At 32.3% G+C, this 20,302-nt stretch overlaps 1 protein-coding gene across 1 annotated transcript; it reads right to left on the minus strand.

Annotated features, from left to right (window-relative positions):
- Positions 1-15,575: 15,575 nt before the first annotated feature.
- Positions 15,576-20,269, minus strand: LOC123713605 (toll-like receptor 6). The gene has a single exon (XM_045667356.1). The coding sequence runs from the start codon at positions 20,115-20,117 to the stop codon at positions 16,095-16,097; it is 4,023 nt and encodes a 1,340-aa protein (XP_045523312.1). The 5' UTR covers positions 20,118-20,269; the 3' UTR covers positions 15,576-16,094.
- Between the last annotated feature and the right edge of the window lie 33 nt (positions 20,270-20,302).

Below are 20,302 nucleotides of genomic sequence, written 5' to 3' on the forward strand. Positions count from 1 at the left end.
TATTCACACTTCGATTACTTATACAAAAAAAATCATAAAAAAGTTATAAAACAACGGGTGGCCTTATCGCTAACAAGCGATTACTTCCAGGCAACCGCAATATATCAGGAAGCCAGGAACAATCAAAACAGGAACCAAATTTAAAGTAAACAAATTAAAGTTTTTTTTTCTTTTTCTTTTAGGTAAATTGAGTTACAATCAATATATATTAGTAGGTAATTACGAGGCAGAAGAAAATTATCAATTTGTTCCCTTAAATGAAATAAGGACCAAAGGTTGTCCAAAATGAGAAAAACTTAACCAACGAATTTAAAGCTTTCGCCAATGGACGGAGTGATTTATGACAGTTACAATTCATTAAAGCTTTATGCAAATTTGTTGAAATATGGCAATACTGGTTGATAAATGCTGAGTTTAAAAGTGCAAAAATACTTCTAAATAAACCGTATTTTAACTCAATTTTATACATAACACACAAATATAAAAAGTCAAAATAATTTAGTCATATATGTAACACAATCTACAATTATGAACGGTAAAAAAAGAAAACAGTATTTACAATATTCTTAACCTACATAGGAATAATTAAAAAATATAAAATAAAATAAAAATTTAATAGTTTGGTCCATGTGACACCGAAAAATAACTTGTATTTAAGTTGAAGAACATTCATTTAAAAGCGTGAAAAATGTCCAACCGTTGTATAGGATCACTATGAGGCTGTCAATTAATTAAAGATCAGTCCAAAAAGTTCTTAATGCTACGTACACATAAGGGGTTATAAGCCTGATAATAGTGTTGTTAAAAACTGTAGGTACTATTAAGATCAAATGTCGCTGCTTAATAAATTTTAATCAGTGAAGAAAATCTGGGTACGTAGCCTTAACTATGGTTACCACTCAACATACCTTTCCCGCAGTGATTTCTATTCTTTTCTGTCCACTAAAAATGCCCCAGACCTTTCTAAAATTCTTATGCCCCAAAATCTAATATAATTTTAAATATGAAAAAAATTTAATTGTTTACTTAAGAAATGATAGGTTTTAGAAATAAATTGCTAGGAAATTATTAACTTAACGCAGTAAGTAAATTTAAAAAAAAATAATGAAACACTGCAATGGATATTCGAAATAATTTTAATAAATTTTCGATTCCCCCCGTAACAGTCAAATTGCCACCCTGTGTTGCGTGGGCTCCAAGTTGGATAACATTACTATACTCGTATTTTATAATTTTATTGTTAAAAAAATGTTATTCCTATCTCTCTTAAACTGCTCTGAATAATTTATAACTATCCTAAATCTTTTATTACAATTAAAAATAAGTACTTTCGTCCATGTAACACGCTACAAAGATGCAAAAAACGGAGAAGGTATCAAATAGCCACAAGGAGTGTCTATCTTGTTTAACTTATAAGTTTATCTAAAACACAAACGTCAATTTGAATCAAAAATTACCATTATATATAGAAATTATACAGTATCCATGGAAAGACGGTAGTACTTAGTTCACTTTTTATATGTCCGCATAAGTTTAAAACAGTAACAGACTTTTTAACTATCAGTGTTTCTCCTCTGTCAAAATAGTTAATCCTATGAGCCGGTCAGTTATAAATGGCCGAGTATTCCGAAGCGTAGGAAGAATATGGAGAAAAAGCCTTTTATTCCAACACAAGTTATATTTAACTTTTCAGATATGGTGGAATAAATAAATTATATTAATCAGTATAATTGCATAGAGGCTTGGGAATGTACTTGCATTAGCTTGTGTATGGTTCACAGCTGACTTTGGTCCATTTTTGTCAAAATTTTACTATTTTCCAAAAATATTTATGTTTTGCACCAGCTTCTTTGGCTTGACTGAGGAATACAGCTATGTGTAAGGTGCTTATTAAGCAAAACACCCAAAACTTCTAAACACTAAAAAAGTAAAATTAAAAAGAAAAAGGCCCTATGAAAATGTATTTAGCCAGTCATGACTTCCAACGTAAAGACGTAAAAATGTATCCCTCTCTGTTAATTAAGAGACTAAGACCTTCATTATTTAGAAAAGTTAATAAGAATTCCTGAGTCGTATTTATGTCAAGGGAAGACTTAAGCGGAAGTATTAGACAGTAAGCTAACAAAAAACAGGATTACATGAGAATTAATTCAAAGAAATGTACGAATAAATAGACAAATGCTTAGTGGGGTTGTTAGATCAAGTCAAGTATTCACTTAGTCCTCGTCACATTGGCAATTATAAATAAAATGCGATGAAGATTCGACGAAACCCATCAATCAATGTAGCGCTGATTTCGCACTTCGTATGACGTATACCCTACATTCTTGAAGCAATAGTTTACCACCACATACAGTTTTCATAAAAAAACAATTAATGAATATGAATAAAATAAATGCGTACATGTATGTCGTATCGCAATTATTTGGCTTAACACAATTTTCGCTTTAGGTTATTATAATGGTCATTCATATTTCTAGGTCTGTCTCATTGATACACTGTCAAGCAAGTGAGCAGATACATAATATTTTTAGGCCTACTGAATCATAAATAGAATAACAAACAAACTACAACTGATATAACTAATACACAGATCTGTATTTACTTTAATAAGTATTTATAAAGAAACATTTGTATGTTCCAGCTTAAAGTAAAGGAATTTTTTTAAAATACGTGTGATAAAATTAAAAGCTTAACGTGTGCGGTACAGTCGCGATTAAAAAAAACAAAACCGAACACAAAGATCACATTACAAAAGTCCATTAGAGCGGTCAATAAAAATAGATCCCTTTTAGTGAAACAACAAATTCACTGGATCGAAACTAAAAGATAAATGCTTGATAAAACTATGATAGATTCTTAAATCTTTGAAAGTTACCAAAAATCTATGCTCTAAGAACATCTCTTACAGAGAATTTGGAAAGCAAAAAGCTTGGCGATTTAAAAGAGCAGCTGTGACAGAAAGTCACTGCCAGCTCTTCTGTTATAGTCCGTTGATACGCCTTGATTTAGTTTCTCCTGTAGTACTCGTAAATGTACATTTTGAGGCTTGCCAGTTTTTAAATTATTATTAATGAAGGTTAAAAGTGTATATAATCTATACGTTTGAGTTTTATTTCTAGGAAATGTATAACTGGATTATTACTTATAATATATAAATAATAATAATAAATTTTTATAATTATTAAGTCTTTATTGCTGACACCCAGTATAATATATATAAACACTCGTATAAGTTATATAACCTAACATAATCTTTTACATCAGATCTGCTGGTTTAAGTGATCAGCGTGTCCTGTGACACATCGTCTCTTCCAGCTCCTTCTATTATTTTCTAATGTTAGCTTGTCCAAGTTGTGCATATCCTCTATGTCGTCTCGTCGTTTTCCATCCCGTGGTTGCCATTCTGTAATAATTTTTGTCCATTTCAACATACTCTCTGCTAAACTATCTCTCGTTATTTGCCCAGTTCAGCGTCATTTCATTCCAGCGTCTTATTTTCTTTATAATATCCTTAACTTTGGTCGTGAATCTTATAATTTCTGCTCTTTCGCGATGTCTCAGCGTTACACCCACCATGCTTCTTCTTTAACAAAAAATAAAAATGGTGGAGCGGAAAAATGTCAGAGTAAAACACAACATCAAGAAACAATGAAAAATTCAATTATAACGCTACCATTTAGCCAATTTAACCGCCAATTGAAATTCAGCCAATCCTAGACCGGCGCTTGCGCACCACACCCACTGACGCCATCTTGTGCACGGATGCGTAACTGTTAATATTAATTCATTATAATGTTGTTTCTATATTTCAGTGATATAAAGGATATATATACACTATTTGGCGATAATTCTATATTACGTTGATTAAAGTAGAATCAAAACTTAATTTTAACGTAAAAACAAAATATTATCAAATTAAATAGTGTAATTATAACTCGACGCAACATCGGGCATCGACAATTTGTAATCTATCTATATAATATAAATAAAAAAATAAAACCAGTGGCGCTATAACCATTTTTAGGTTTAGGCTACAGATTTATAAATCTGTTTCATGGTCATTTGGTAATCTAATGCCTGACTCTCTGACTCTGTTGATTTTTGATTGATTGATTTGATTGGGTCTAAGGCAAACCGGTTTCCTCACGATGTTTTCCTTCACCGTTCGAGCGAATATTAAATGAAAGAAAGTCCAATGGTGCTCAGCCGAATGAACCTACGACCTCAGGGATGAGAGTCGCACGCCGAAGCCTCTAGCCACTGCTCCGTCGTAACCAATACTAATACTAGTGCTTTATTGTTTCAACAACTTCGACATCTTCCAGACCAATCCAAAAATAATTGTTTGATAATTAGAATTATACATAATATAGTAACATATACATTTTTTAAACAAATGTCCAGCGATGTGAAGCCGCGTAAAAAAAAGCATAAAATCGAATTGTTGTAGCTTTTGTAAATTAGTAAAAAGCGCTAATTGAAATTAAAATAAATGACACGACAGAATTGCTAAGTAATAACAGAGATTAAATGAAAAGAATTACGGATATACATTTGTGGCTGTGTAGCTCATTACTTCGTAATCACCTATCGACAGTGTGAAGTCAGGGTTGTACAAATATATAATTCACCGTTTATATAAGTTGCTTATATTTTGACAGAGTACTGGGTAACGAAATGCTAATAAAAAAGGATATTATTTTTAATTTAATAATCACTCACGACAATTATATTATTTTAAACGGACAGCTTACAAGTACCTGGCCATGCACTCTTATATTAAACGACCCTAAATCGAATGGGTTCGGAAATACTTTAGTGGGCAGTTGGTTCCAGATAATAGCATTGCGCGAAATCTAAAACACCTACAGTTACAGAAATCTGTAAAACTTAAAAGGGTTGTAGCGCCACTGATTTATTTTATTTTATAACCATATTCTAATTAAAAACATGCACTCCTAACAGCACAAGAGTGCAAATGTCCTATGACATTTTGACAACCCTATATAATAACTAGTTATGTCAGTTTGTTTGTCCACAACAATCACTGTCACTAGTCACAAATAGGTGCCCATAAACGTCCTCGTGACTAATTTAAGGTTGTAGTTGCTTGATGGCCTATCTTGCCGTACACCTTACGTATAACGGCGCGTACACTAACTTATACATATATATTTACACAATAATATACATACCTATATATATCTAGTATATGTCTATATACTACGGTAAAGACAAAAATGGAAACCGGTATATCTCAACACCAAATATGGAAGGTGACCAGTGACCGCCTAATTTTCTAAAAATATTATGGAAAAAATAAATGCAATCTGAAGGAAAAATACAAAAATAAAATAAATACAAAAAAAAGTTATTAATATTCATATCATAATAAATCATTAAAATAACTTAACTAAATAGGCCACTTGCCTTAAATAATTAAACCTCCACATAAATGGAACATTCTGCAAGAGGTTCGGACAAAAATACATGAAGGCGGTTTTATTTTACTTATTTTTTGTCCGAATCCGAGATAGTCAAATACTCATACACAATTATAATACATTACAACGCGAATGTAAATAACTCAATGCTCGAGTGCTTTATATCAGCCGTGGTCGTCGATATATCACGTCAGATAATTAATTAATATAAAAACACTCACAATTGCAAGGCTTTTAAAATTTTGTCTTATTAACGCCATCTATCTTCGCAAAGTTGTAAGTTTGTAATATTTACGAATTGATTTACGTCCTCTTGCTTTTCGGCATGACGTGTCTGTTATAGGAGTTAGAACTCGAAGAAGACAAAGAAAATGTCTTATCCTGCTCAATCGTGACTTTTGTACTTCTTATTCCTTTGTATTGATTCGCAATTTTATTTATTCGCGATTGAATGCGTGAGATTACCTTTTTAGATGTTTTTTGTATTATTTTAAATTAAAATAGATTCCATAATTTTATTTAGATTTAGTTATGGACTTCTTGCAATTTACCCATCATGTCTTTTGTTTTAGTTTTTTCCTTTCTAGGGTTGATATGAGATAGTTAGTTAGCGATGAGGCCGTCCGTTGCATCCCTTATAATTTTTATGTATTATGTTAATTATTTTTCCATAAATATAACGTAGTGTAAATAAATAAATAAAAATATAAGAACGTGTCACGATTAATAAATAGTTACTTTTGCGTTCACTTAATGCGCTAACTGACAGATATAAATATAATAAATTTATAATAGAAACTGTTTTTAATTTTAAAAGTCTTTCCAATTAGAGGGAATTTTGGCGACTCAAAGCCTAAATGGAAATTCCTTTCACGAGATTTCTATAAGACTAACGACACACTAAAGCAGTTTAAACAAACGAATTTACTGCAAGAACGTCATTAATTAAAAGTTGTCATATAATACTTACGATAAAGGTTCGGATTATATTCTCGTAAATTAGAAAACAAAATGAAATATAACTTCACTAATTCTTTAACAAATTTATCAAGAACATTTTGTCTTATGGTAGGGACTAATTCAAAGGATACTGGGTGTATTTATAATACAAGGTAAAGTGATGATTACAATTGAAATGAAAAAAATGTTCAGGCTTTATCCTTACGTGTTACAATGTACATGCAGGTCTGTATGTATTTTTTTATACATAAAATAGAGAGCAAACGAGTAGGAAGGTCACCTGATATTAAGTGATACCGCCGCCCATAGATACTCTCAATGCCAGAGGGCTCGTGAGTGAGTTGCCAGCCTTTTATTAAAATAAATAAATCAATGGCGCTACAACCTATTTTAGGTCTGGGCCTCAGATTTCTGTATCTGTTTCATGATATTTTGTTAATCGAATAGGCAAGTAGGTGATCAGCCTTCTGTGCCTGACGCACGCCGTCGACTTTTTGGGGCTAAGACAAACCGGTTTCTTCATGATGTTTTCCTTTACCGTTCGAGCTAATGTTAAATGCGCACATAAAAAGAAAATCCATTGGTGCACGGGGATCGAACTTACGACCTCAGGGATGAGAGTCGTACGCTGTAGCCACTAGGCCAACACTACACATAAATACAGATAAAACAACTTTCTCTGCAGCTGTGGTACTTTTGACATTTAACACCTTTCGTCTTCAGTCACCGTGACCACGCACACTGAAAACGCAAAACGTCGGAAAATAAAATTTAGAATAATGTAAATAAATAATAATAATAAGTTTTAAAAATAATACATAGCTTTAATCCGTTCAAAAAAGTGTTTTTCTCAACACTGCACTGTTATATACTATATACTTCAGTTTATACACCGGGGTCAAGCCGCTCGGAAAAAAAATATTTGCGTCTCTTAATGTTCTTTAAAGAAAAACCTGGTTATTAAGAAATATATGTGATCTCCACGTCTGCGTCGGTTTGTCACAATAGCAATAGCATCAGTAACTCCGTCGTTTTTGTATGTCAATATAATTCTCAAAATACTATTTTTTCTGTCGCTGCAACCTTCCACTGGATTTTAATTAAGATTCAATATACAATAACTAGCAACGGTTTTAGAGTAATGAATGCTTATGACAAGAATTAACATTTCAAGTTCTAACAAAAATCTTAATTAGTTCTCTGTGTGAAAGCAATTTGACCCTGGGTTAGTACCCCATACTAAATTATTTATTAACATTCCCAGTACTAAGGCTAAACACGAAGCCCAAATTACGTACAACGGCGCTAAATCAGTATATTTTCTCGCCTCTCAATGTAAATAGGGTAAAATACGCTAAAATAGGGCTATTGTATTATAATCCTGGTGGATAGAAAAACTGTGTACAGTTTGTGTTTCCCCCACACCAACTTCCTTATATAAGAACACTTAACCAATAAATAAATAAAATAAAAAAAATAAAAATCAGTAACTTGTTAATACTAAGTTAAAATTCACCTACAAATGTATGAAGTTTAAAATCCCAAGATATTTCATTTGTTCAAAAGGCGTATTAAATCTGATAACTACTTTAAAAATAAAATTAAAGCAATTTTTATATTCATTATTATCGAAATTAGGAGAACACGAAAGAAAGATCATAACTTTTTGATGAATGTGTATTGTAGATGACATTGAACATTGCTCTGTAGTTCCTGTTGGCGTTCATAACTTTTTAAAATGTAGTAATCTATATAATCAATCAATATAAAATTAAAATATTAATTGGGATCGCGTCTAATTAAACTGTTTACGATATGCAATAACTCTTCAAAGTCAACATTTTACTTCAACTATAATTGTTTTACCTGGAATTCTAATTTGGCTAAACCAATCCGTTTTGAACTTTAACCTTCAGACATAGCGCGCATTTTATGTTGTATTGTGTCAAATGATCTCGTTACTACATTCAAAAAACAAGTTGATCCCTTAGGGCGGAATTGATAATTTACTCGTTCGGAGGCCTATCATTATATACGTTTCGTGTATGATGATTACCGGTTATAGTATATTTACCAGACCTTAGTAGAAGAACAAACAATATCTCGGGTCGTTAGTAACAAAAATTATCGTCCGTCTTATGGCTATTATGGAGGTTTTTTGTTCCGTAATTATTGGTGCGGTAAAACAAACCAAATAAAATTCACAAACCAGAATCGGATGGAACATACACACATTTGTTGGTATCATTACAATTGTATCAAACTATTAAGTTTGTTATGGAAGATCTGGGAAGGTATTTTTTACGTAAAAGGAATTCCAAATATTACACACATTATGCATTGTTTATAACGAATGAAAAAAGTGTTGATGCGTCGTTAATTAAACATGTGTATATAGGTACCGCAATAAATAAAAAAATGTAAGAAAATTTATTATTCTAACTTTCATCACTATTAACTATTATATAATAATAAATCTTTGCTGCGAACTCTCCACTATGTGGAACCAACTGCCCACTGAAGTATTTCAGAACCAATTTGACTTAGGATCCTTCAAGAAAAGGGCTTACCAATTCTTAGAAGGCCGACAACGCAATAGTGAGCCTTCTGGCATTTGGACCTTCTGGTATTTTGCGCAGCGGTATCACTTGACATCAGTTTAGCCTCCAGTTACATTAAAAAAAACTTAACAGGTTTTTTTTCACAGTTCTAAAAGAGGCTGTAGAACGGAATAGAAGAACTGTTTTCCTTTGCTAAGTTTATTAGTATGTCATCCAATTCTAAAACCAACCAACATCAACCTCTCTACTGTATCGATGAAATGAAGCAAAGCCATTTGGAGAAATTTTAAGCACCTTTTTTATCATTTCGTTTTTACTTTTGTACAAATCGGCACAGAAGGCTGATACTAGCTTACATCGGTACCCTTGTTTTGACTGTTAGGACACCTGAGTCACGCATAATAATAATATAGAGGTTGTAGGAACACTAAAATGCTTACACCTTTCAACAAAGACATTAACCATTCATCGTTCGCACCTAGATAATCTTAGGCTGTGATTCAGATCATTACAATTTAGCTTCATAATGTATTTAGCCACGCCGTCAAATGCAGGTTCAAGTATGTGGGAGACACATTTCCGCGTTTTCGTCGGGTAATGTGAAATGTTAACAGATATTTGGCATGTTAACTTGATTTAAGGACTCAATCTCATACAAGGATCTCAATTTTCATACAAATATAGTTTCCGACTTTCTACTTATACAACTGTTAAGGCATCTTGACTAAGCCCCCTGAGTTTTTGACAAAGTACAACGCCGTTATTTTCTCACTGTTTTAAAGTGTTAAAGTCAAACGTACGAATCTCATTTGACTTCTGTATAATTTGCATAGTAAACAAAATTACAACTGGCTAGCTAAAGTAACATATTAATCGCAAATACAATGTCATGCATAGTTTTAATTGTAACGGCATAATAACGGTGATTATAAAAATAAATTGCGAGACATTTCATAGAATCGATTTTAAAAAATGTTGGGGTTTGTGTTTTAAAAATAAAACGTAATTTCTCAAAATAAGTTACATAGGCCTAATGGTGTTGAAACCAAGTTAACTTCCATGCCTGAATAATAAGTGTTAGTGTTAGTGTGTTAGTAAGGATTAAGTCCTACTCTATAAACCCGATTTGGAATATGGCATCAAAAAGTGATTTCCACTATTGACATCTAAATTCGAATTATTATCCCGCGAACACGTATGACACACTTGGAATTACTCAGTAGAAAAACTCAATACTGAAATCGGAATCGCTATGAAAGCAGAAATTAGCATAAACAAAAACTTAAATGCTTTTAAATTTAAAATTGGAATGTGCAATGCAAAAACACTTTGCACGTGCGTTCTAATCGTATATTGTATCGATCTTATTTCCGAAGCAAAATTGTTGCAACCGCGGGTTTCCTGTAAGCTGACACTTCCAACTTGAGGATAGGGTCTGGTTTCTAAGTTAAAAACTGGCTAAGATTTTAAATAGCCTTTGTGTATAGCATCATGTTATATTTCACGGAATTGCAACTGTTTCGTTACCATGGAAACGGTATTTCGTGATACTGTCAAAATAGTCGCTTCATGGATTAGTATATTATGTCAGTATTAGATTCCATACATCTCGTTGCTGCATAGGCTTAAATTTTTCTTCAATTTCATAGCGCAATACCTTCAACATATGTAATTTTTAACTAGTATAAAAACAAGGTTCAACATTTAATATTGAATTATATAATTTATTATATCTCGAATGAATACTTGATATTACCCTAACATTTACGTGACTCGGTCAGGATCGTTTAAAATTAAATTTACAATGTACGCGCAAGGATACATTGTTAAAAGCAATACAAACATGACTATTGTGTTGAACGGAAGTCATCGTAGACAACAAAATGTTATCTTTGTATCAACTGTCCCTTTACTTCCTTTAGTAGCGATAAAAAATATAATTTTGTACCAATTTTATACAAAAGAATCGATTTTTCTGTCAATAAGCATTGTTAGTTCCTTGTTCACCTGCGGGTTGTCTCGCCAACGAATATGGTAAAAATCTAATTTAGATTCAAATTGAAACCATCTTGCATAATCAACATATAATTAGAAAGTTATAAACGAAAATAATTGTTCCGTAACAGTTTCGAAAGAGATATTCGTTTGTCCTTTTAATAATTTATAATATACAGTACAAACTAAGAACTTAAATCGAATGATTGATTAAGAGGGCATCGTGCGGCCTTATCGAATACAAGCTATCTCATCAAAGTTGATATAATGTTTCATTGTTTGTTACACAAATATCCAATAAATACAATTTTATAAATTTAGTTATAGCTATATATACAGGAATCCAGCTGCCCGTCATCGTATTTCCCAACTTATAACATCTTCATGAAAAGAACATACCACATACCAACCGTAAAACATAAAGTCCCCGTTTGTCACTATATTAAATGAATCCATACCATCTAGGTTAGGTAGCTTTGTAACAACAAAGTTATGGGTATATTCTTCGGTTCGGTACCCTATCTTTATTAAGCGACTGAAACCAGTCTGCATTGTCAAATCGCAGCGGTCAAACTTGACGTAAGTTGGACGCGAATTCGATATAATACGATTATTCGATGCCTACATACGGGCAAGATCGGGAGATTGTGACACATCCATCACGCTAGATGTCAAAACTAATACGAATTTGCTCCCGTGAGAGTTTTCCAATCGAGATCGTAATTATTCGATTCAAACGTCATTCGATTAAAATTGGCAGTCGATAGGGGACGTATATTAAATAAACATTGAATGATAGTATCTGTTAATCAGTTGTTTGGGTATCATTAACGATGTCAAAGGGTGATCTACTATAGAATTTAGGATTCGGATCTACTAACGGATAGTGATTTGGAATGTTTCCTTATTCATAAAACTAAATCCGTCTTTGCTTTAGTACGGTTTTGTCTCTGTCAAACTGTGTTTGACAAAAAGAGATAGGTGTTTTCGTTAAAACGGTGCAATATATTTATTTCAAATTAAATCGAACATTCGTATTTTTATGTTTAGAATGTATATGTCACCTATATAAAACCTTTTTTAAGAATTTTATTACTCTTTTTATTGAAGAAGGTTTTAATGTAATATTACTGTTACAAGTGATCGCGTTGAACATTCATATAAACACACATTTAGGGTTAAAGTGATATATTTTGTAGTCTAGTCTGTTTGTATATATTAATATAATTATATGGTAGGCTATAGATATGTATACGTTAATCATAATATTTAAACTAACGTTTCAATAATGCTTTGTCTAGTTCCAGATAAGCGTAATCACAACATTAATAGACAATTAGTGCTTTGATTCACTTAATTCAAATATTGACTGAAGTGAATAATAGAGTTAATACACGCGAACAAAGTACAACAAACAGTGCAAGGAACTAGGATCGACAATATTTTAGTCCAAAGCTTGTAACCGAGTGTATAAACCGAATTCACCGAATATAATTACGAACTTATTTTGTACAAAATATTAGAGGTTGTGAGTGCTTTTCAGTAAACATGGTCATTTTTAAGACTATCATTTTATAGAACCAGGGGCAAACGACGAGAATATACGGGTGGAATTGCTGTTTGATATAAGTAATAAAATAAATCAGTGGCGTTACAACCTTTTTACGTCTGGGCCTTAGGCTTCTGCTTAATGATCATTTGTCAATCTAATTGGCGAGTACGAGTAGGTGATCAGCTTTCTGTGCCTGACACACGCCTTTGGGTTTAAGGCAATCCTTATTACGTTATCCTTCACTGTTTGAGCAATTCATAGCCGGGGATCGCACCTACGACCTCAGTGATGAGAATCACACGCTGAAACCACTAGGCAAACACTGCTCTGTTATATTTATTTCGAACATTTTTTTTAAATATAATAAGACGTCCAAAAATGGCAGTTATCGCAGCCCATGGAAACCCATGGTTCTCTAACTAAGACTTGAAAGGTCTTTCATTATATAGTTTAATAAAAAGCAAGTATTGTCTCAGCCAAGAAAGAATTATGATCGAAAAGCGTATCAAGTTTCTGTACGTAAAGGGACTACGATTTGAAGAAAAACTTTTTAAAAGCACTACGGAACATATCCAAATCGTGCTTATAAACTTTGAATAACCTTAGATTTCTACCGACCAGCGCTTTCGTCTTAAACAAAGATCCTAAAGAATTGAAAACCTTATACTTTCTTAAGTTTGTTAGAACATGGCTTCCGTGTAATGTACACGTTATCCCGTTTTTTCCGACTTTTACACGTGAGTCAGCATTTGAAAAGGAATTACGGACTTGTTGTGGACCTAAGGAAAATCAAGTATGATGTTGTTCAATCACATATTATATGTAAATTTAAAGGCTTCAATAATACAACCTAAATTAGATCTGTTTATCCTAACTTTAATTAACATTCTAATAATAACACTAGACAAATGGAGATAGAATATTATCATTAAGATGTTTATTAGTAATCTGTAGTTTAACTGGGATTACTAATTCTTTTATCTTTGAAATTATGTCATACTATAAGTTATTTTATCTTAAACCAATAAGCATAATTATATATGTTTCAACTGAATGGTCTAACTAGAAACTATTATAAGTTATCATCCAATAAGAAGTGATCAAATAATTTTTCCAGGACTAACTATATTAATTTTAATAGAAAACCGCAATTTTTGTAATTTTTAATAAAATTTTATAAAAGTTTAACTAATCACAAAAAATAGTATAATTTTTGACAAAGATACCAAGAGAACTTTATTTTGAAGCAATTAGAATACATTGATACTCTAATTGCATCCAAATAACAATTTTAAATAAAAAACAAGACTATATTAAGTATAAGATAAAATATTATTTACTATTTTTATATATATTAACCTTTGTATAAGAATATACTAAACTGCAAGAAATAACTTCTCTTAAGTCATTTATAAAATTTATTTAATATTAGCTGGAGAGTAATCCAACAAGGTGCACCAATAAGACTTCTTATGTATCACACTAATTAGATATCTGGTTAAATATATATCTTATTGTAATTATTAGTCACAAGTGTCGTCAATTTTCTCGCGTTAGATTCATTGTCACGTGTAACAAGAGTTTAAGATCTGCCATTCACAAAAACAAACGTCAAATGAATGCAATATACTACATTATGGAACTAAAGAGTTCTAAAATTGAAATTAAAATTTTTTTTCATTAGCAATTTTTCTAACTGGCCAGTTCTAAACATTTTCAGTGTTACCCACCTCATCATCTTATAAGTCTAATTTACAGTGTAGGCTATGCGACACCGGTCACTTATTGCTTTGCAGCATAGTTTTTCTAGCGTTGTCCATTATCTTCTGTTCTGCTATCGTGACCACATTGTCCTACTATCTTATGTTTTATTCTCCGATATGATTCAGTTAAAGCAGTTTAATCTATTGAGTGTTAATATTTTTAGTTTTAAATGATTTACACAGATTGCCAATATACGTTTATTTTATTATTTTATAATGTTTTTAATTAATTAAACTTTGATTATCTGTAATTTAATCATTTAGATATGTCAAGAATTGTTTCACTCAGCGCAGAACTGTTGCGTTTGATTATTCGGGCAGTAAAATACTTATTTAGCTTGATTAAATATTATCTTTAATAAACTTAAGTCAGTTTTTAATGAACGACTGAGTATCGCAGTAAGGATGTTTTAGGTGATAAGTTTAATAAAAGACTTGCTGAGTATAAAAACGTCAGTATAATTTTATTATGTTTTAAGATACCTTTGTACATTTTTTACAAAACAATAATTTCATTAAAGACTAATAATTACAATCGAAAAATTACATAATTATTTTCAAATTTATAATTATTAAATCTAATATCACGATTTAGCTTAGATAATATTAAAAATAAGCGACCATCAATATAAACAATAACATTGCAAATTTTATATACACCATTCATTAATTCCTTAGTAATAGCTTAGTAAGTGTTGATTTACATATATGAGCTTTGAGCAGGATAACTTTCCCAAAAAACATTTATTTCATAATTGCTTCATCTCCCTTCAAAAGGCTTTCATTAGTTTAAAGATATTTATTTATTTTATTATTTTTATTATTATTTTTATTAATTACTTGAGATGTCATGTGGAATATGCTGTAATTGTTGCAGCTCCTTACATACGTTGTGTAAAACAACACCTGGGCGATGAAAAAGAGTGGCGGAGAGTTTATCGCCAGTTTTTCTCTTTCGTTCTACGCCCTTGATTTTAGAACTGACAGTAAATGTACTATTAGAAGTATTTCCTATACATTTCTGTTTTTGACGTTCATAAGTGTTCATTGTTACCTATATGAATAAGTGATATTGAATTTTTGAAGTTAGGATTAGTTTAAAAATAATATCTGCTCAAAACTCATTTAGTTATATGAAACTAAAGTATGTACATTTAAAATACGAAAAAATACAATTGCGGATAAAGAATTCATATTAAAAATAGTATAAATGCAATAAAAACTATGGATTTTCAGAAACGTAAATAACAAAATAAATGTTTTTTTTTTTATTTATTATTTTATATTTTTTCATACAAACAACATGACTTGTCGAAAACTTAATCTCACAAGTATACATCTAAATATACAACTTATTTAATAGAATTCTTAATTAAAATAAATATTCTAAGTAATTTCGCTTAGCGAGAGCAATGCAATGCCCTATGTTATTTTCGTTATAAAGTGATACAAGTCGGTACAAAACATAAAAATTAAGGTACTAAAATTAATACAAGCTTAATCATCGATAATTTGGTGTTATTTTACAGTGAGGTTACAAAACAAGCGAATAAATATGTAACTATTGACTTCGACTAGATTTCAAATATGCGTTTGATAAATTATCGTGTTTTTCGCCATAGATATAAGACATTCCTTGCGATACAATCAGTACTAAAATTCTTATCAGACTTATGACTTTCTTATGGATTGTGTACGATGTATTTCTTAATATAATTTCACTGAACATATTAATATTACGTATAATAAATTGACAAAAGTGTTTCAAGCGGGTTATATACAGTAATGTGTATGAAAAGGCGTGTTTTAAAGTAAATCAAACGAAGTAAGTGCGGCCTTTTGCCGAGTTGCCTGTAATTGAGCGGGGTATGGTAGGGGAAATATCCTCCACTCTTGAATAGACATGACCGCTACTAGGGGATTTCCTAAGGTCATAATTAAACCGAGAACATGTCCTGTCGATCGACATGTAACTATTGTTGGAATTGTTCCCTTCCCCGTACATATCAGATGAAGGTGAACTTTCATTTTGTGAGGACTCCTCCTCATGCCTCTTAGAGAATTGTAAAGAATTCGTGAAATTCTGCTTTGAGCAACTATCGTTTGAGACGGGCATTGTCGTGTATCTCAGCGTTGGGGTCTTTCGTAATGACTTCTTAAATACGCTTTTCTCAGAACCTTTTACGGTTATAATAGTATCGGTTGAATTGAGTAATGCCACAAATTTATCCCAAAAACGTAGATCGCTCCACGATATATTCTTAAATTTATCCAACACGAAACCTAACTCGTCGTTAATCTGATTGTTATCAACTATTTTTATAAATATAATTTTGTTTATTTCGCTACGGTTCAGCGATTTTAAGTAACTATAGAACATATTTTTGAAATGAATATCGCATAGATCGTTGCAAATGAAATGTGTAGTCAAAACAATTAGGAGGCGTTTAGATAACTTTGGGCATTTAGAGAAACTATCTAAGGTCAAAATGTTCAAAGTGGACTCATTCATTAACAGTTTTTTGGCTGACATCTTTCTAAATTCTATTTCCGCCATAATGTTATTATGTACAAAACTAGTATCTTTGGTATTACATATCACATAATATTCGTACATATGGGAGTTTCCTTCTAATATATGTTCGACATTAGGGCACGTCTGCTCCTTGAAAAGTGGCACGCCATAATTAGTGTATAGCCAATCACTTACGTCGTATCTGAATGCGTAAAAAATTGCGCCAATTAACGATATTAACACAATTACAATTATTATTCCGCTGGCAATGGCGAAATAACTATCCGGGAGGAAAACGGATTTTGAGACTATTTCATCCTTTAAAATACTAGAGTCACCTAATGAACCCATATAATCCTTACAATGGCTTAGAACTGAGGCGATTGTTATCTTTGTGGGTTGGCCTTTGCTATCTGTACACAACATTTTTTCAGGATCTCCTGGGTCCTTTCGCAGCCATGAGTCTAACTCAGCGATACTTTTGCAATCACATGAATAACGATTACCTTCGATAGAAACGTGAGCAATTCCTTTAGACGACGAAGCTAATAACTTCCAAGGGAAAAAGTTAATTAGTTTATTATCATCAATTTTAAGTACCGAGAGAGATTTTAACGAAGAAAATGTATTACTGGCTACGTGCTCGATAGCGTTGTGGTCCAAATACAGCTCATTTAAATTATTTAAATGTACAAATTCGTCGCCTTTTAACTCTACTAATTTATTATTCTCTAAATGCAAAACTCTCAAAGAGTCTATACCTTTAAATGTTTGATTATTTACATCTTTTAATTCGGTATTATTTAAATACAAAACTTGAAGTTTCTTTTTACCAATAAAAGCATGGTTTCTCAAATTATGTATATTATTGCCATCCAGATATATTTCTGTAGCGTCCATTGGTATTCTGTCCGGTACTTGAGTGTAGCCAGCATTAGAGCAATCAACTACGTTAGCATTCCATGTGATGTCGTGAAAGCATTTACAGTTATTTGGACAAATCATTTCACAATCACAAGCTACAAAGTCACAACAATGGCATAGGGCAAAACAATGACTTTCATACGGACAGAGAAAGTCCGATGGTGACATATCAATAATCACCTTTTTTTCTTTTGCTCGCGAATGTACCAATGAACAAAAGGCTTTATCAAGATCCAACACACGTGGGTATTGTCGATTGTGACTCAAATAATTGATGCGCTGAATCCATTCCATTGAACAGTCACAAACAAATGGGTTTCCGCTTATAAAGAACTCGGGCAAGTCACTATCTTCATCTATTTGATCTAACCTGAAAGCGTTCATGTCGAATTGTACAAGTTTGTTGTTATTTAATGTCACTGTTGACAGTTTTTGTAGCTTTGAAAAGGAACCTATTTCAATGTAATGAATATTATTATCGTTCAAGTAAAGTTTTTCCACAGTTTTTGGTATTGATGTAGACGTTATTTGGCTTATGTTATTGTAACTTAAATCTAACAATTTTATATTCGTATTAGAGAACATATCATCGTTCACGAAATCAGTTATAGCGTTCATGTGTAAGTCTAACCATTCAAGAGTATTTGGAAAAGTTGAAAACTCAAAGGAAGATATTTTATTCGCTGAAATATTGAGCCACACCAAGCTATTTAATGTATTAAAAATTCCATCTATCTCAGAAATGTCGTTGCCGTCCATGCGCAATAATTTTAAGTTGACGTTATTACGAAAGCAGCCTTGAGCCACGTACTTGATTTTGTTTGAGGCTAAATTAAGTACCTGTAGCTGCGGCAAATGTTCAAAAGTATTTTCATTTAGACTCGTCACTTTATTATCAACAAGACGTAAGCCAAAAAGTTCGGTGAGCCCGTGGAAATTCTCTCTGTTCAAATGTGTTATATTGTTATTGCCAATATCTAAAGACCTCAAAGACCGAAGTTTACGAATCGAAGTTGGAATTGATGATAGCATGTTATCGTTTAAGCCCAAATCTTCTATAGTTGTTATATTGTCAAACGCATTCTCATCAATATGTCTAATTCTATTATTATCCAAAAATATTTCGTGTAATACGTGTAAATCTGTAAATAAATGTGTGTGTATGTGAATGAGTTTATTGTGTGACAATGTGAGGGAGTGCAAATTACGCAGCTCCTCAAAAGCGTGCTCATCGATGGCTATTATCTCATTATGTTCCAAATTCAATTTTTGTAAACTATACAAATCCTGAAACGTATAACGATCTACTCGTGTCAACCTATTATACGATATATTTAATATAACCATACGCAATAGCCCTACAAATATACCCTTACTGATCCACTGACTAGTTAAATCGTTACGAGACAAATCTAATGTTTGGAGCTGTTCCATTCCCCCAAACAAACCCGGTTGTAAGGAATTTATAGTGTTGTTACTCAAATTAATCTCTTTTAATAACTTTGTGTCTAGAAAAATGTCCAAGGGAATTATATTAAGAAAGTTATTGGATAAATTGATTACTTCTAAATTAATAAGACCTTGGAGTGAACCACCCTCTATAGATGATATAGCGTTATTTTGGAGAAACAATTTTGTTAAAGATCTTAGCTTTGATAAGCTATAATCTGGTACAACAATCAAATCATTAAAAGACATATCGAGCGTTTCTAAAACTAAATTACAACTTTTTACACTTAAATTTAGTTCACGTAAGGAGTCTGAAAATCCGAGAGTTTTAATATTTTGAATGTGATTATTGCTAAAATTTAATGTTTTTAAACTGTATAAGGAACAGAATGTGTCAGGTTTTGTGCACCAAATGTTATTGTCACTTAAATCTAATTCAATTAACTCACTTAAACCAATGAATGCCTGTTCGTGTAACTCCATAGTCATCGCAGACCATTCACTGTTCTGCGTAGTCACGTGTAGCCGTTTTAGGTCCTTGAAATTATCGAAAGCCCGCGCCGGAATCTGACGTATCTTACACTTATCTATTATAAGATTTCGAAGCTTTCCAAGATTTGAATTTTTCCCCGACGCCTTGTCCGTGTGCGCTGCGAGTGTGCTCTCAAAGAAAAGTATTTCACTGCACTGGACATGTAATGACGTGACATCGTCGAGATATGTCCGGCTGATGTTTTGTAGTAAATTATCCAGGCTGCTTATAGTTCGAATTTTGCAGAACAAAACCGCATTTTCCGACGTTTCCGTTTCGGAGCTGCGGTAAGCGCACTCGTGTGGCATTTCAGATGCGTTGCTCCTCTCGATGGCATAGTAATACAACAGCACATACACTATAATGTGATTAAAAATTCGACGTTCAAGTTTTTTCACAATAGTTTTTATTATTGGCATTTTATGAAAGTATACGTAAACCGAGGCATCGACTTCTGCAGTGCCATTTATAATGAGGCGTAATGGCTCGCGTCATAAATATTCACAGGTTGGCCGTAACATCGCGAGTCGCGTGGCATTAGAGCGGGTTTCGCGGTTACGATGGGCGAGCGGTCCGTGTGACGGTTGCCCACCGACTGAACGGC

Source organism: Pieris brassicae, chromosome 8 (genome assembly GCF_905147105.1).
Source record: "Pieris brassicae chromosome 8, ilPieBrab1.1, whole genome shotgun sequence".
NCBI classification, from domain to species: domain Eukaryota; kingdom Metazoa; phylum Arthropoda; class Insecta; order Lepidoptera; family Pieridae; genus Pieris; species Pieris brassicae.